The following is an 18,378-nucleotide window of genomic DNA, read 5'->3' as shown; positions in this document are numbered from 1 at the left end:
GATAGACCAGGAGAAATTCTGATGTGAGTCAGAACTGAGTCCTGCAACGGCAGATCTGGGAGGAAAAGTGATGTTATACAGCTTTTGGTCTTAGCTTCCAAATAGTCTATAAAGCCACGCAGGCAAAGGAGATATCTTAAAGATGCATTCTAGCCTTACCTTTAAGTTTTTAAAGAAATGAAGCCAAAGAAAATCAAGCATCCTAATCAGAATATCTCCAGATTCTCTTGAGTAAATGCCAGCATTGGAGTAAAACATCTGATGCATTTAAAACAAAGAGGTAGATTTTAAAAAATATTTACAAGCCTATCATTGCAAACAGCTGTTCATGACTGCACAAAGTGGAATAACTAAATACATCTATGAAGGTGCATTAGAACAAAGCACTGAAAAACAGACATGGCAAACGTACCAGAATCAAAATATATGGTCATTACCCTTAAAAGATCTTGCATCACTGTGGCTGTAAGATGAAATGGCAATATTGTCCATCAGCACCTGGATTTTATATCCTGTGGAACACAGATAGGCATTCAAGGACACAGTCCACATCACTCTGATGTAGAGTAAATACACTGTGGTCCAGTGACTAATGATCCTGGGTTGTTAGGTCATGAGAAAAAGCTATCACAGTAGAGAAAATAATCAATTACAACTATTCAGGACAGCAATGGATGTTGAAATAGTATCCCTCTGCAAACAGTGAGAGGCTCCTACCAACATCAGAAAAGGACCAGTTGCAAATGAGGAAGACTGTCAGGGTAGATTGCATTCTAGGTCTGAGAAGGGCACACATGCAGGCTGAAATAATGAAAGCTAAATATATCGTCACTTAGGTAACGTAAAATGACGTTCTGAATTCACAAAGCAATTCTCAAGACAAATGGCACAGCAAAATAAATTCTGTCTGGCAGCAATGAATTTAGCAAACAGGTGTGATGAGAACTGACTTTCTTCACAACTATGAAGCCTGGACAACTGAAGACCTCTAATACTGTCCGAAGATTAGCTGAAAGATTTTCTCAGTAACAGCTGAGCCAGTCCAATAGGCAGACAAACTCCTGAACTTAAAAAAGCCATTGCTGTGTTATGAAAAAAAAAAAAAGCAAACAACACCCACCATTTAAATTTAACTGTGAGACTCTCTACTGGTGTACATGTTCCTTCCTCAAAACTCTAAAGGTCTGAAAGCAAGATTTCCTTTAAAAAGTGGAAAAGTCCATACAGCCTGGAGAAACAGTCGAGCTGGCCTCAGACTCGACCATCATCTCAATTCCCACTCCTTCCAAAAGGACAATACAAGAGAGGACTTGTACATGCATTAATCTGTACTTCTACAGTCCAGTCACTGCAGTCTGGTAGCTGGCAGTGCTCTCTTGGAGAGAAGCATCAGGATGAGCACATTTCGTCAGAATAACTTCACTTTTTAAAAGCCTGTCTCACTATGGGAGTAGCATGGATGTGCAGAACCACAGGGAACACCTGTAACCTGATGTCAAGTGGAAGTGCAATGAACAGTCACTTGCTCTAAGGTCCTGCTGGTTGAAACTGACACACTGAGTGCTCGAGAACGGTAAACATATCAGAGCTGATTCATAGATCCTTAAAGAAGGATACTAGCTGAGGAGGTAACAGTGGTGATATAGCTCAGCAGAACCACGATGAATCTGAAGTAATTGGTGGAAGCCCTAGATTAAGCTAGTAAATAATGAGACCAAAAGGGAAATCTAGGAAGGAAAGCCTGATGGCAACATTAGGAGTGAAAAAATAGATGCTGAACAAAAGTTTCAATGAAGCTAGAGCCTACGTACATGTTGAGCTATAAACCATGACATTTATCCTATTTAAAGTTATTGCCACAGAGTTAAGAGTTTCTGGCACAGATGAGTTGCTATCTAAAGAAAGACTGACATTGGAATAACAATGTACTAGGTAGATTACCTGGGCTGGAAGAAAGTGATAACAAATATTCCTTTGAAGTCATCAAGATGGCCATGTCCTCTTCAACAGTGCTTAAGAGGGGAAGAGCATACAGCTTCCACTGACTGACAGAAAAGATTTGCACTCCCAGAACTGGGCTTCAGCTCTGAATGAAATCACTGCAAATGCAAAACTGTGTCTGGAAGCCAGATCTGCACTAAAAACTCCTGCGAGGTATTAAATGGTCCCAAGAGGCCCAGAAGGTCCTTCTCAATGATGATGGGCATGGAGAGAAGGCTGGAGTCTGTAAGGCAAAAAAGGACAGTGCTTCCAGTGCTATTTTTCCTCTACGCATCTTCCCACATAAACTGGAGCTGTCAAGTTCAATCACCTGATGAGTCCATCCAGGAACCTTTGGGGACCAGAATGTCTTGCACTTTAGAGCTAATCCAAGGAACAGAACAATCTAGATGTATTTTTTACTGCATATTTCGGCAGGCAACTGTGACACAGTCTGGCACTGCAGAGGTAGATTGTGTACAGCTGGTAAACTGCAAGGCAAGGCAGAAGTTAGGACTTGAGACAACATAATTCTGATAAGCCTTGGATCTGAAAAAGGGTCTGGAGTTTTAGCTGACATATCTCAAGACGCACATTTCCTGATTTTGGTTTAGGGTTGTTTTTTTTTTCCTAGGGAGCAGGTAGGGGTGGGTTTTTGTACATGTTTTTCTTGAAAGCACAACCCGAAACATCAGCAAATTGAATATTTATTCAGGCATAGCCCTTTCCTAAAAAAACATAAGCTCTTACTGTGCCACAATCACCACATGAAGTTACTTTCAAGGAAGAGCACTATCTCACTAAGAAAAAAAAACAAAACAAAACAAAAAAAAACAACCAGAATAAGTAAGATTACATTAAACAATGAAAGAAGACTAGGAAAGAGATGTAGAAGTCAGATTATTCTTTCCACAGCCAAGCAGAGACAGGAAGAGGGCAAAAATGAAAGGGAGGAGAGGGGGGGGAAGAAGAAAAAAACAACAAAAAAGAAAGCCAAATAAATAAATAAGTAATAATTTAAAGGTTTAAAAGTGATGGTAGAGATACAGCAAGATAACCCTTAAGAAAAACAGTCCAGTAGAGTTAAAATGGAGCTGTCTGAGGGGGAAGTCAGACACTGCCTTCTGTCAGCATGAGCAAGCCTTATGAAAGGCAGGCAGGATTGGGAAGAAGTCTTCTAGTTTGCATGCTTAAGATAGGAAAATTTAGCAATATTTAAGCATACTTTTAGATATGAATTCACTGGCTATAGTCTTAAGTCGGATTGATTTCATCTGGCTACATGGAAAAATGTACACTTCTCACTACAGGCTGCACACAACTGCTCTGTGTGTACTGGCACCTGTATGCTATCTGTGTTGACATCTTTTCATAACTGCAGTTATTGCAATGCATTGTCACAAATAAGAGTACCAGTACTGTATCCAGGCAAGTCTCAAAAACCTCTGGGGGTGGAGATGTGAGCCATCTGTGGTACTGCCTATCATCACAGAGAAAAGGTTAGTCTTTACATCCAGTCCTACCCTGCCTTGTTTCACCTTGGACCTGTTGTCTCTCATCTTCCCAGCATCCGTGGCGGAAGAGTTCATATAAATCCCAGCAAGCTTTCAGCAGAAAGTCTCTTTCCCTATTAAGCAATAAGCCAGGAAGCTACAGGAAAACACTCAGAATTGACATTAGCAAGCTGTCAACATAAATATATATATATATAAAGTACCTAAGTTAAGAAACAAAACCCATCTCTGACCAGCAGCAAACTAAGTGATGTTCCAAACAAGCACAGTTCAGTATTTTTTTCCTCAATAAACATTAGCTAGTACTTCAAGCACCTGCTGTAGTCAAATACATAACGTTTACAGGTTTCTTATGCTTTCTAGTTTTAGCTGTGCCTTTGTATGGCTTCAACAATTAATTCTAAAAGACATGGCAATTACATACACAATGATGTATATGTAACAAGCATGATGTAACAAGCTGGTACATAGTATAACCAAAAAATGGGTGATTGAACATAAAAAAAATGGCCCCATTTAAAGCACAAGCTCAAACAAGAACAAAATAAAAGTAAATGAAGGTTAAAATAAAGTAAAAAACAAATTATGTGATTGAAATATAAATTGCTTTTTCTACAGTGTCACCAGCAGCACATAATATCTACCACAGAGCTGTTCCTTTTCTGCAAGTTCCTAGAGCTCACTCTTATGCAGTGATCTTTTACTGTCTGAAGCAATACTATCTTTAACCAAAACCTTGCCAGAGGTTTTGGCAAATGCAAAAGACCAAGAGATAAACACAACACAGAATTTTACAGACTCAAATTCATCTCTCCCTTCTCAGTCTCCAAGTTATATAGCTGGCATATCCCAATTCTCTCATCTATAATGCTTCTGCAATAGCACCAGATCATGAATTTAATGCCTGTGTACAGCTGCTTCACGTTGATTTATCTCCTGCTGATGACAGAGCTACTGATCAAATTCAGAAAGATTTTTCATTTAGGGGTTTGGATGCAACTGCACACATGATCTCTTTTTGGGAGCAGGGTGGTACAGCATCTTTCTCTTAGGAAAGTCAACGCGAGCAGATTTGTTTCCCTCTCTGACATGATTTTACTACAGAAATCAGTACCACAATTTGCAAACCACTGGATGACCGAATATTACGTCTCAAATCAGAGTAATAATTCATTATTTCCATATGCTTATAGGCAGCAAGATGTCTGACTCATGTCCAGTGATAAGATGCTGGGAAAGGGAAGGTACAGAATGCAAACAGGAGCAAAACGCTAGCGAAGTCCTGAAACAAAATTACATCATTTCATCCATCACAGAATAAACCCTTGTTCTTTGTTTCTGTTTTTAAAACAGAATTTACTTGTTGCCTGACACACTCATACATGGATAGAAGATTTTTAAACAGAAGCAAACACAGTTAATAAAAAGCTTGATAAATAATAGCAGTCATTTTAATTATACATATATATATAACTAATACAATATTTAATAGCAAGAGCTAATAAACCTTGACATAAGGCTAAAAGTAGTCTTAAGACCACTCTTTTCAAAATGTAGGATATCAACTGCTTGAAAAGATGCATGATTCCTACGGAATGCAGGAACACAGCAACCAAGGGCTTGCTTTTCTTAGAGCTTTGTAAAAATACCTTTTAATCTAAACGTTTTGGTAGACCTATCAGTCAGCAAAACAGCATCCAAAGAAGTGATCACCATTCAGCAAACAAAGGCAAAGTCTGCAGCAGTTTCAGGATAAACCCAGAGAAGGATGACTTAGGACAAAAGACTGCTAGCCTTACTTAGCTACTACTGCACCAAGTTTCCTTACATGTTTTCTGCTTTGGCAGACACACCTGATTATTATAAATGCCACGTTTTGTTTTCTATCTTTTAACAAAACCCTTCAATCCTGGTCCTGTTCTTACATTGGTTTTTCACTACTGGGTGGTAAACTTAAGTGACCTAAATTAAAAATTTCTTGATCCACACAAAAGCAAAGAAAGTGGAATCCACTTGTTTTTTTTTAGCAGAGTATAGCTTCAGGTATCCTACTGTGATGAAACATTCAGTACTAAAATACCACAAAAACAGCAGATATAGCATAGGAATCAAAAGGCTGACTAGGCCAACACAAGACAAATATCTAGTTTTGAGTTTGTATGACTCAGGTTATCCCCATACCTGAGAAAAGCATGTCACGTTTGCACACATCATAGTGACCTTTTCGTTCTTTAAGAAGTATTTATAAACCTCATAAATAGCAACAACTTTTGGAAGAATGCTAAGCACGTTGGAGGATAGCACTGCAGTTGAGAACTTTCTTGATAAATGGAGGATGCAGTTAAGATGCAATCTGGCAAGACAAATACAAAGATTGACACTGGTAAGGAAAAAAAGGATAGGTATGAAATGATGAATAACTACATAGGTCACAGTATGTGGAAGAAAGTGTTCAGGAATGCATTATGGATCCCCTGTATAATATCACAATGATCCCACAGTACAGGTTAACTTATGTACACTTAGAGAATTCTGCATAAAGAGAATTTTGAGATTCTAAAGGAATATTTTGTCTGAATTGCATATGGTTGTGTGCTCAAACTGACTAACTTTGTACAGTTCAGGGCAACACAAATAAGGCTGAACTTGCAACTTGACAACATAAGAGGCAAAACCGAATAAAGATGCTCAAAATGGAAAAAAAATATGGTAATTTTAATAAAATGCAAGTGGAAAGTGTAAGGAATTGGAGAGGGATTAAGGAAAACTTCAAAGTAACTATCAAGACAGTTCTTAATTCTGGAGCACTATCTGATAAGAGAATAATCTGACCAGTATTAGAGAAGGCTCTGCTTAGACATTAGGAAAAAGCTCTATATAGTTTTTCTTCCACTTTTCATAAAATATTATATATCAAAGGGTGGATGCTTGAAGAGATTACGAATGCTTTGTTGCTGTTGAATGCTTCTTGAAAACTGAATAGCATAAACACCCCCCAAGGATTTCCTTGAAGCATTTATTCTTCCTCTGAGAAGGAAGATGGATGAGATGAGATTCAGGACTAAGTTTCTATTATCTACATTATTTACCAAACGAAAACTATTGCACTGCATATACATGTTGATTAAAGTAGCCTGTATAGATAAGTTCTATAGTCCAGCAGTTTGACCGTTGCCTTTGAGTATAACATGCCTTCCAATTGCCTTCAAGCAGTTTGCAGACTGTTGCTCATCATTACAATGCAGAAGGATCAGCACTCTACACAACAACAGTTGGGAACAGCTCTTGTAAAGAGACCAGTGGGACATGGCATCCCCAAGCTGTACAATTACCACTGCCACAAGTGCAGTGTTATTAAGAGCTGTGTTATTACATTCTTGTCCTTCTACTGCTGAATTTAGCATCTTTAACTCCCCAGTCAAATTTAATGTAATGCATGCTTGTGGGAAATAACATGATTTATTTGTGCTAAGCACAAGTTGTGCCCAGGGTGTGCTGCATCAACAAAGAAAAAAAAGTTTGGCCACAACAGTAAAGAACCAAAAGTAACACAACAGACCTAAAATCTGAATTTTCTCAGTGAAAAACAGATTTAGAACAATGGAGTGCAAGCTACACTTCTGTAATGGTCTCTACCCCGTGACAAGTAGGAGAAAATACCTGTCCAACCAAGAATTTTAACAGCTGTGCTATTTACAGGATCAAGACCCAGCAGCTTAATGATTAATGAAGACTGACCATACCTGCTGACTTGCAGTCAAGGCAAAAGTAAATGAGCCATGAGAAGGCTGTAAGAGAGCAAAGCTCCTGCTGGGTAAACTCACGGCAGGTCATCACAGCACATTCATCCTTCACAAGGGGCTGCAGAGCAAAACCTACTGCAGCACAACTGTGACCCCGAAAACCTAGGTGCATAATGACTCTATCAGCTGCTGAGATGCTGGTCCTTAGTCAACACCTTCCTGCTCGAGCACACGCTCCTCTACTCTATTTTGAAGCATTACACACATTGCTCAGTTCAACCCTTAAACCAAAAGACGTAGCCCCTTGGGATCTTCACCTCAGCACAGCACTCAGGTTTTGCCCACGGATGTCCATGTAACCCATATCTCATGAATGAAAAGCGATACTGACAGGCTTGAAAATATGGTGGTTTATGCCCTCCAAGAGAAAAAAATAAAACGTACAGAATTTCCATTTCTTTCCCCTACTCTGTGCTCCAGCAAAGCTCAGTGAGTTCCCCCATTATTTGAAAATTATTCCATCATCAATTGTCTTCTCATTTATTCCAGATTTTCTTAGAAAACGTATGAAAACTATAAAGAGTCCTCAAGGCAAATTGGGCAAGAAAAAATTACTCAAATATGCATTGGGTTTGTATGTTATATTTGCTATAAATAAATTAAAAAATACAATTTAAGAGAAGATGGACTCATCGTAGCTCAACATAAAACCTTTTGTGTATTTCTCTTCAAAAAAATAGAGACAATTCTTAGTAGCAAGTGCTGTACTTTGTCTATAAGTCATTACTGAAATGAGTATCAGTATAATTACCGAGCCTGTAAACTATGATCAGTATAGCAAACTGTATTTACAGAATTGGAAAGTCAAACAGGAAACATTATCTCATTTGAGAATCCTGGGCAACAATAAACCTATCCAATTTCTATCACTTTTCATAACTATGATGTGTAGTCTCAATTTCCAGAATTCTTCTTGTGCAACGTGATTTTGAAATAGCTTGAAATGCTATTTTGTGAATCATAGCTCCAGATTCTGATTCTTTTGATAACGATAAACAGCATTTCATCCCACTGAATGCATTCATTAAGTAAAGTACTGCTAAGCATCAATAAAACAGGAGAACCTAATTTATGATTGATAAAACTGTCATTACAGCTGTTGCAAGCACACTTCTCCAAAGAGTAATCTGCATCTGAATGGACAAGAATCTCTAGGCAAGGAAATACAAAAATCAAAACACGAATAAGGCAAATCCCATATTCACTTTGGATAAAATATTCAGGTGCCCCAGGGTCTAGTTCAAATAATTAATGCACATGTCCGACTCCAAAAAAAAAAACGTGGGAAAGAATGATGGAGTAGAAGTACCAAAACCACAACCTCTTAAAGCAATTGCACAGCATACAAAGCATGTTATACTGTGCTCATGTCAGCATCCACAAGTATTTGTGCTTACTTCCACATGTTCTTCATCCTCTTGTGGGAGGAGTAGCTCCCTTGGAGCCCAACTCAAAGTGAAACAGTCTCCTAGAGGGAAAGCTCTCTCACCTGAAAAGTTCCAGCATGGTCTTCTTCTTTATCACCTTCTCTTCCTTCCTTCAGAGCAATCAAGGTGAATCCTCGAAAGTAGGCAGGAGTGGCAGCAGAAAGCGTCACTGACGTACAAGAAACAGAGAAAGCAAACTATTAATTCTGAAATCAGTCACGTGCACATCATGTCACAGTTCAGCGTGAAACATGTCTGAGTTAAGTTGCTGTTAACAAAAGCAAGAGCACTAACAACATGGAACAGAGCCAGACAGAATACAACAATGTTCAGCCCAAGTTTCCACATAAACTGAAAAGCACTACCCGAATACTGATGTGACATGGTCTCAGCTACTTTGTTAGTGCCCCTTTATTTCCTAAACGAACAGCTTAACGACCCAGCTCTACAGAAGGTTGCTTTGCAGTGTTGTCATCGGGGATTTTTTTTGTTTAGTTTTATGAGAAAGAACATCTCCTGAAACACTTGGCTTCGGCTTCTGTCCTGCTCTCAACCACACTGCCTGCCCCAGCCCTGCTTGACTCATCCTGGTGTCCCAGCCCGTGGAGGTGCTAGCTCTACAACCAGCCCTCCTCTTCCATAACCTCAGGGCAGAACAGGACATAACATAAAACCCCTGGGTAAAGCTATGATTGTGCTGCCAGGTTGGGCACCCAAAGCATCCTACACATCAGCAAAACACTTTTCTCCACGCTCCGATCCTCCGCTTGCCTCTATCGCACAAGTATCACCCAGAAGACCCTACCTGAATTATTATTATCAGCTATGGCTCTTCTGTACACTATAAGGAAAAGGGGATTGGAGCAGCATTTTGAGGAAGGTCTTCGGGGGCATTTTAATATTACTTAACTTTTCTCAACACCCTATAGGAATCCTAGCCTGAAACACAGAGAAAATCTTTAGGGAAAACTCTGAACTAAAGGAAAATGCTCAGAAAAATGTGACTACTTCTAAATAACTTTTACTTCAAGCATGATGCAGACAGCACTGCTTGCAGAACACAATTGCCATTCTCTAACCCTGACTGGCACAATAAAAACTGAAGACCACCCACAGCTTTCACAAGCAAACCACAACTGCCAACGCTGCTTTACAGAAGAGCATTCACGAGTGCCTCGCACACAAAGAGGGCAAGGAGTCCTAACACCATTCAGAGTTCACGTGAAATACACGGACACCTTTTCGATCTAGATATTCAATAGCAGAACAATAAAAAGCAGTGTATTTGGAGGTTTCTAGCATTGAGCAGCTGTATCTGGGTCCAGACCTGTACGAAAACCTGCAGCTTTTCTCGCCACCTGTGAAGAATGGCTTGGAGGAATGTACAAAGGGTTAAAAAATCACAAGTGCCACATTGAGACCAAAGGGAGCTCTTGCTTTATTTGTAAACATCTGTGGGAATACAAAGTGCTGACGGGCACAACAGAGGACCCCCCAGCTCTTGTGATTTCCTGTGCACTTTTTTTTTCTGTTCATTCTTATTGAGTCTTGTTAAGAGGTTAAACGTCATCATCTCTTAGGAGGAAACACTATGTACGGGAAATGAGTGACAGCATAATAAGACTAGAGTTTCTGATAACACTTCTAAACATTGCTTCACTCTACTAACGCACAATCTGCCCCCCAAATTAGCATTATTAGCCCAGCTTTGCAGACATTTGCAGTCCCATCGAAATGAAAATCCACAGTGAGATGCAGTAACTGAGAAGAGCACCAGTGCACTCAGTGAGGACGGACCCACCACACTCACTTGGACAACGGTTCCTAGAACTAATTGCCACGAAGGCCTTTCACATGCAACGACTTTTTCCGTGTATTACATGCAATTCAAAAGTCTGAATCGCTCTGAGCAAAAGGTGACACCAGAAATACTTAAAAGCTTAAGCAAGGAAACAGAGAACCCAGCTGCGAACTGACTCAAAAGTTTTCACCATCTTCCTCACAACTTCGCAGCTCAGACCGAGCAATTTCCAAAATCCCAAACAAAACGTTACCTATAAAACAGAGGACACTGAAACGCTATAAAAGCCATCGGCAAAATAAATAAATAAATGGAGAATTCCAAAGCCTGACTCATGCTTTTTGAATGCCTGGGGTTAGCAGTACTCCTGCTGCGGTTACACAGTCGCTTTAACCCAGAATAACTCCGTGCTTCGTCCCACACGAGCCGTGCAGCCCTTCCCCGTGCACACCCAGCTGAAGCAGGGCACGCAACCCAGCCATGCGGGGAGACACGGTGCCCAGGGAGCGCCGAAGCTCGAGGGGAGACACTTGAGCAGAGGGGATCCAGAAGGGTTTGGGTATCCCTGAGTTGGGCTGGGCTGATCGCTAGCATCCTCGCTCCGGAGGGCTTGCGTCAGCAAGCTGCAGCTTGCTTTGCACTCTGAGCCTCCGGACCGCAGCTGGTTTTCACAAGAGATAGCGGCTCCTCGTTGCATAAGAGCTAAAAGTTCTCCTCGGGCTCAACTCCGTCCGTGCCGTTTGCAAGAGCAGCAGCTGAGAATTCCTCCCACAGCACTTAAATTCATTAGCGCTCATCCAACTACGCGAACTTCCCGTAAGGATCAGTAAAACCTCAAAGAAAAGGAAGCTTACATATCACCAGCTCCTTTTGTCTGCCTCCAGCAGATCCCCAGATCCCCCAAGCCCGTGCGCTGCCCCCATGTCCCCGGGTGGAGGGGGTGGTGATCAGAGCCCCTCCGGTCGGGACAGCATCCTGACCCCTACACCTGCCCTACGGTGCTTCCTGACTTACGCAGCACAGCTAACGCAGGTTCAGGCTGCTACTTGAGAAATGTTAAAAGTGCTCAGCCGAGGGCTTGTTGAAGAAAGGACCATCTGCACCTCGGGTAGAAGGAAGATGCAGAAAGAAAGAGACCCAACGTTTCTTTGGGGCAGGGGGGGAGGGCCGCTTGCAGTCAATGCCCCAGACGAGACGGTAGGAACCTGTCAGGTTACCTTCCTTGGGGGCAAAAAGCACAGAGTTAATTGCTCTCATCTCACACATGAGTAAGGATAGCATGGCTCCTCAGCCTCCCCTACCGCTGCCTCATTTTGCACCACTTGGGACAGCAACGATTACTCATGTTTGCTTGCACATGTTTGGGGTCCAGAGGAGGTGCACCTACATGCAAAGAGTGATGACTGTAGGCTCAGGACCATTTTCTTCTCCTGGTACTCCAGTGAGGTGGAGAACAAGACTTCAGTATGTCCAGACAGACCCTTGCTGATCAATAAAGGTGAGTTAACCACAGGAAGGCCGTGGAAGCTTTCCCAAAGACAATGGGGAGCAGTGACCCACGGGCTCCTGTATGCCGCTGCAGTCCCACAACCCACAGATAGCCCCGTGTCTCCCGTTTGGTGGAGTACAGAATTTGTACACAGCACTTGTTCCTGCACTATCCACCCTCCAGAAATACTGGTTTATTCTGGGAGCCCACTAGGGGATGTGCCAAGGATCCAGATTGCATCAGATCAAACAGGGGCCATGGAAACAGGCAGATCTGGCTCCAACTCAGCTGAGGTTGTGCGAATCTGCTGTGGTGTAGCACATCTAGTTATCTACAGCTAAAAAACATCACAGATGTGCCACAGTGCCACACTATTTGTTCAGTTTTCTAACCTTTGGATAGAACAGCAGTATAGCACTAGTTGTACCACAGAACGAGCTCTTCAAACTTCCTGCAATGCTGTCAGTATTAGTTCTTGCCATGAATAACAGAAATATTACAGCAACATTTACTTATCTTCCTCCAACCGTTCAGAAAGTGCCCTTGGAGGACAATTCGGGCACGCTTATCTGCCAACTGAATGCTCTAACTCCAAATACCAAAACCCTGGGCACGTGATTTGATCTGCTTTATAAATTTTTATTATTCGATACATTTTTATCATTTTTAAGATACTGCAATACACCGATGCGATTACTGTATTGAAAGTCGAGACCTACATCCATAACATCAGCTCTATCACATGGGACTTACCTCACCCCTACGTTCCCATGGAATAGAAAACTCTTTGGCAGGCAAATGAAAATATCCAGGAATACTTTCATAGACGTATGTGCTCACACTTCCCAAGAGCATTAATGCATTTGTCACTGTCAAAGAACTTGTCACCTACTTCAACGCAGCACGCATTCTTTCACACTCGGGTACTAACCCCGATGCCTGGAGCAGTTGAACTGATGGGTGGGAAACACAGGTTTCCTCACCCCACGTTAAAATTCATCAGTTACTGAGAAAAAAAAATAATAATTATCACAAATAACACAAGGTTACAGTCAAAAGGTTCATCAGGGCAGCAGATTTTTTTTATCCCATTCTTTAAGAGAACACTTTTCTCTCCCTTTCTGCACTAAGACCCCTTGTTCGTGCAATGGGAAAACATTGCTCTTCACACTGGCTCTGAGGAAGGTCGGGAGAAATACTTAGAAACTCTCAAAATCCATTTTCATCCGAAGTGATGATTTCCCCCAAGAAGCCATTCATTTTGCCTATAAAAGAGCCGGAGCATAAAACACTCCAATCTCCTCCCAAAATACTTTACAAGACAAAGTTAAATGAATATTCCAAGAAGGTTTGTTTCCAAAGGGGTTACATGCAGACAGGGAAAGCGGATGAAACCTGCCTTTATCTATCAGTTAGAAGAACATGCTGGAGTGTGCTTTGAAAGTTAATTTCAAGCACCATACATGAAACGTTCAGCAGAGAATGAGTGCCTCCATCTCCTATTTACAGTGGTCATTAGCAGAGTCTCCTCTGCTTCATTCCTGTTTGTTTCCCCAGGAAAAATAAAAAAAAATTAATAAATTAAAAAAATACAAGGGGGGGGGGGGGGGGAGGTGGGATAAACAGAAGTGGAAAATGTGGGAAGCACGCTGCATCACTGTTTGCCCGTATGCTAACTCATGATATTAACATCCACATCTCAGGGCAAGAAGATCCGGCTCCAAGTCCCCTCTCCTTTCTGCAGGATGGTGAAGCTTCTACTCGCCGAGCTATGTTTGCAAGGGCAGGAAGAAATCCCACAGGAGCGGGCGAGCGGGGCAAGAGAGCGTTTAAGTATCCCGTCAACTTGTAACGCTGCTCTAGAGCTGGAGCCGGAGGGGAGAACTGATAAAAGAAAGAAGAAAGGGAATTCCTCCTGATGCCGGGCTGGTGCTTGGGAGCGAAAGCGATGCCGCGAAACGCAACTCGCTCTCACTTGTCGTCAAAGCATCCCCAATAAAGTAACGCGTGGGAGCACGCTACCCTGCCCGAGCCCACGCAGTCGCACGCCGGTACAAATAGGCAGCTGACGGGCAGGGGCTCGCCGTAGTTTCGCGGACATTTGTCCAGCCCGTTCCCGCTATCAGGAGCGGACGGTCAACTTACCGCGGTAACTGTTTCCAGGCTTGTAGAATTCCGGATCTCCCTCCACCCTGAGGCTAAATTCATTGTACCCTTCCCTCCTGGTGCCTTGGGCTCGCAGGATCCGGCTGCAGTAGCCCTCGGATTTGGCGGCTTTTTCCAGGGTCTCGTCGGAGAAGCCCCTCGCCACCAAGGGGAACGTCAGCGCCAGCAGCCGCAGGGCCAGGGGCCGCAGCCGCGCTGCCATCCTCGGCGCCCGCACAGCTCGGGCAGCGCCGGGCGGCCCGGGGGAAGCTGCGGCGCGGAGAGGGGAGGGGAGAGGCGGGGAGGGGGCAGCGCGGGAGGAGGCAGGCGGGGAGGGAGGGAGAAAGGGAGGAGGGCGGGAGCACGGAGCCGGCTCTCGCCCAAGCTCCCGGCGAAGCGCTGCCTCCACACGGCGCGGGGCGGCCCCGCGCCGCCGTCCATGGGACGGAGAGGGTGGGGTGGCCGCGCCCGTGCCGAGACGCAGGTTACAACCACTGGGGCTCCACACTGACCTTCCCCGAGTCACTGCTTGCCAAATAAAGGTGCTTCTCCACTGGGCTCTGCGTGAAGATGCTGAACATTTCCGTTTCTGAAAGTCTGCCTTCTGAGTGCTGCGCAGCAAGCTTGCTTGTACTGTACTCCTCACGTTATGTGCGTGAGCTCACAAAGCCACAAAATGCACGTTCGGAACACAGTCCGTTTTAAAAACTCAACCAGCTCTTTAGCAAATACAGAGTCATCGATAATGCTCACGCTTCCCCTTCCCACCCAGCCAGTCCAGTGCAGGGGCAGTTTGACCCATCGCCTTTGGAGCAACAGCATTCACCTTGCTTGTGCTGTGAGCTCTGAGGGCACCTGGTCATGCAAGGTGGTTAGCTGTACGTGTCCAAAGACCCACGTTCATTGAGATAATTAAATGAGTGACCACAGTTCAATAACATCATAGACTCCTGGGTATCATTTGACTGCTATGCTCAGCTCATTCATTTAACGAGAACGAGGTTCACTTTTTCCAGGTTCTTCAATCAACTCTGTCAGTGAAGAAAAACAAACCAATACGCAACGGAAAATGACAGCTGTAACCACACCGGCACAAGACACCTGCAAATTTACTTCATTCTCCATACTTGACTTCTCATTTCTTTTGCTAAGATTGATTGAAAAGCAATTACCTGAGTGAAGCATTTGCAGAGGGAACTGCACACACTTCTGCTCAATCCACTGCCGTTCTGAGCCACAGCTCTGGTTCTAACTCAAAGCTCTTCAGAGGACTTCGAGTCCTCTTTACAGCTTTCTGTACATCAGGAAACACTTCTTTACAGAAAGGGTTGTTAGGCACTGGAATAGGCTCCCCAGGGAGATGGTCGAGTCACCATCTCTGGATGTGCTTAAAAACCATTTGGATGTGGTGCTCAGGGATGTGATTTAGCGGAGGGTTCAAAGAGTTAGGGTAGTATGGTTAGGGTGTGGCTGGACTCAATCATCTTTAAGGTCGTTTCCAACCTGAGTGATTCTATGATTCTTGGTCTTACACAGTATCAAGCTAAAAGTTAACTAATTCAGCAGCATCTGTTAACTCTTACAATCCATCTTACATCTATCACTTTTCTCCTCCCCGACCTGGCCTGTACCTTCTGGCTTCTCACTTTTGTTCAAAAGCAGAAGTGTTGGAAAGTTTCCTGGAAGGTACCTTGTACAAAGCAGTGTGTCTTGTTCAAAGTGAATGTTTCCACTTAGCCACTGATACAGACAAATTAACTTGCACTGCCTACAGCCACGAAATGAGTCATTTGTTGTAGAGACATTTTGGAATATGGGCAGTGTCATTAAGCATGGGCATCCTCAGGGTTTTCTATTTGTTCTAATTAGCGTGTGCCTAAAGCATCCAGCATGATGCGTCAAAGTTGCATGCAATTGGATGAATCCAACCACCCATGTCAAATTTCAGAGAAAAAAAAGTATCTTAGAGACTGCAGCGCTGCTTTTCTTTCTGTCCTTTCTGGGATGAACAAAGTTTCTGCCCGTTCTTAGGTACAACAATCATTACTGGGGTAAGAGCATTTGATTGAGTCATTATGGTTGGAGAAAACACTCCCTGCCTCCACTGCCTCACTACTTCCTAGCAAGCAGAAACATTTCAGAAGATCAACAGCCTTTCTTTTGGTGTCTTTTTTTTTTTCCCTGATAAGAAGCTCATTTTGTGATTTTAGAGGATTCCACTAACTGCTAATATCCTTCCACTGACTGGAAGATACCATAGGTGGCCTTCTTACAATTTTCCTTCCTTCCCCTCCTTCTGCTTCTCTGATTTCAAAAAGTTACTTGAAGTTTAAAGAACTACCCACTAAGGCTAAACTTACATCGTACCAGCAGGCTGTGCAGCACCTGACTTTAAAGTCCATACTCCTCAAAGTAAATAAAAACAACCTCTGGTCAATTTTTAGACCCCTTACAAGTATCAAGTCAGAGAGGAAAGGCCACCAAAATCAGACAAGAAACATCAAGGAGAGAGGTGCCTTAAATCTGCTCAGCTCCTTGGTAGCCTTACTAGGATAGGAGATTCACTTATCTATACTGCTAACAACAGAGGAATAAATCTTTCAGATACTGGCAAGAAAGATGCCTACTCTTTTAAACAAGAGCTAGTCACTGTAGTGCTCAATTAAGGAATCAGAAAGGAGTTTCAGTTCTGTGCACGGTTTGCAGGTGTTCAAAGCCTCATCACTACCCAGTCAGGCTTCTTCACACAGTTCTAAGGCCTTCTTTCTAAATTTGAACCCAAGACGAAATGAATGGCCAGAGAGAAGAGAAAATAAGTGCATCCTATCAATTTTCAAGGCATTGAGCTAAAGGGTGCCTTTCCTTCCTCTAAAGACATTAATTGTCCAGAGATTAACTAGCTGTTTAGCATTCAGGTGTCCAACTAACACTGGAAGTTTGCAGCAAGTGCATTCTGACTACTGCTACCAAAAAAGTAAGGGAGGCAACTGACTCAAGTCTCCAGGAGATCTTTTTCTTCACGAAAGAAATGTTCAGTTGCTCCTTAGCAGCATGACAGAGGATGCTGCTGTTCAGGATTTGAACGAGCATGCCAGATGACCAGCAAGTAACGCTGCAGTGAAGTTGAAGGTGACTAGGAAAGGAAGCAGGGAATTCGAAGATTGCAATTTCAAGTGTTCCTGTTCCATTTTTAGGCCTTCACGTCTTACCACAGAGCTAGCTAATAGTCTAATTTGCATTTCTATCACCTCCCCCACCAGCACTCACACTCTATTTTTCTTAAACAAAATGCCATATTTTTCTGTTAGTTGAGGTGGAAGAAAAAACTGCTTCGCTGCTAAAATTCCCTTCTGTGTACAGCAAGAATGGTGCTTTTCCAACTCCAATTGGTCTGCGCTGCATTCAAAGCCTGTTTAGAAAGAGATCTGGAGAAAACTGTTCTCCTATTAGACAAAGAAAATGGCTTTTGAGACACTTAAGAAGATTTCTTACAGCTCTGCGGCACTGTTCTCAACTTCCTTTCTCCTAGGAATCCAAGAAGTGAAGAGTAATGACAGCAAATGTTTGCAGAGGTCTGTTCACCATTTATACCACTGTCAGTCAATACAATGCCTCTCCAATATTAAACTTCCCAGTAGCTCAATTACATTTGCCTGTTTAGTCGTGCATGTCAGCAGCATATTTTTACACCGACAGTAAGAGAGTATTCATTTCTAATATATTCCATAGAAATATTTGGTTCCTGACATGATGAGAATAGTATCATAAATATTATTAGAGAAACACTGCAATGCTGAAAGAAGCAGTGGCAAAGAGAGAAAGAGAAAAGCAGTTGGGGTTCCTTTTGGGCTTAACTGGGGCAAAAACTGAACTAAGCTGGAAAACTGTGGGACAAGATGTGCCTTTGAAATTGCACAGTGACTGCAAAAGAGCTAGAAAAGTCTTGCCAGCACCCCTGGTTACACAGGCAGAACAGGATTAAAACCAAAGCTGTTTTTGAATGGATCTTTCAAGATTAAATGTTGACATAAACCTATCCTCTGTACACTGGCTATTTTGGCGAGGTTTGATACAGAAAGACCGAGACTTCCTGCAATATTTAAACTCAGATTTAAACTCAGACGGTAAACATGTTCTTCAATCTTGTTCTTTTTCCCCATGTAATGAGTCTCAAGAGCTACCTTGGGAATCCTAAAAAAACTCCCAAGAGTAAACTAAA

General features: G+C 42.7%; 1 protein-coding gene across 1 annotated transcript in view; it reads right to left on the bottom strand.

Annotated features, from left to right (window-relative positions):
• The window catches only part of SPON1 (spondin 1), a 145,427-nt gene extending 131,029 nt beyond the window's left edge, over positions 1–14,398 (bottom strand). The window contains exons 1-2 of the mRNA XM_065755470.1: positions 14,160–14,398; positions 8,787–8,893 (exon numbers count right to left, since the gene is read on the bottom strand). Of these exons, the coding sequence (XP_065611542.1) occupies positions 8,787–8,893; positions 14,160–14,382 (330 nt within the window). The 5' untranslated portion in view covers positions 14,383–14,398. The remainder of the gene's footprint in view (positions 1–8,786; positions 8,894–14,159) is intronic.
• Between the last annotated feature and the right edge of the window lie 3,980 nt (positions 14,399–18,378).

This window comes from Cyrtonyx montezumae, unplaced genomic scaffold (genome assembly GCF_038088225.1).
Source record: "Cyrtonyx montezumae isolate F1298 unplaced genomic scaffold, pur_monq_1.0 scaffold_10, whole genome shotgun sequence".
NCBI classification, from domain to species: Eukaryota; Metazoa; Chordata; class Aves; order Galliformes; family Odontophoridae; genus Cyrtonyx; species Cyrtonyx montezumae.
This window is presented reverse-complemented; position numbering and strand designations above follow the sequence as displayed.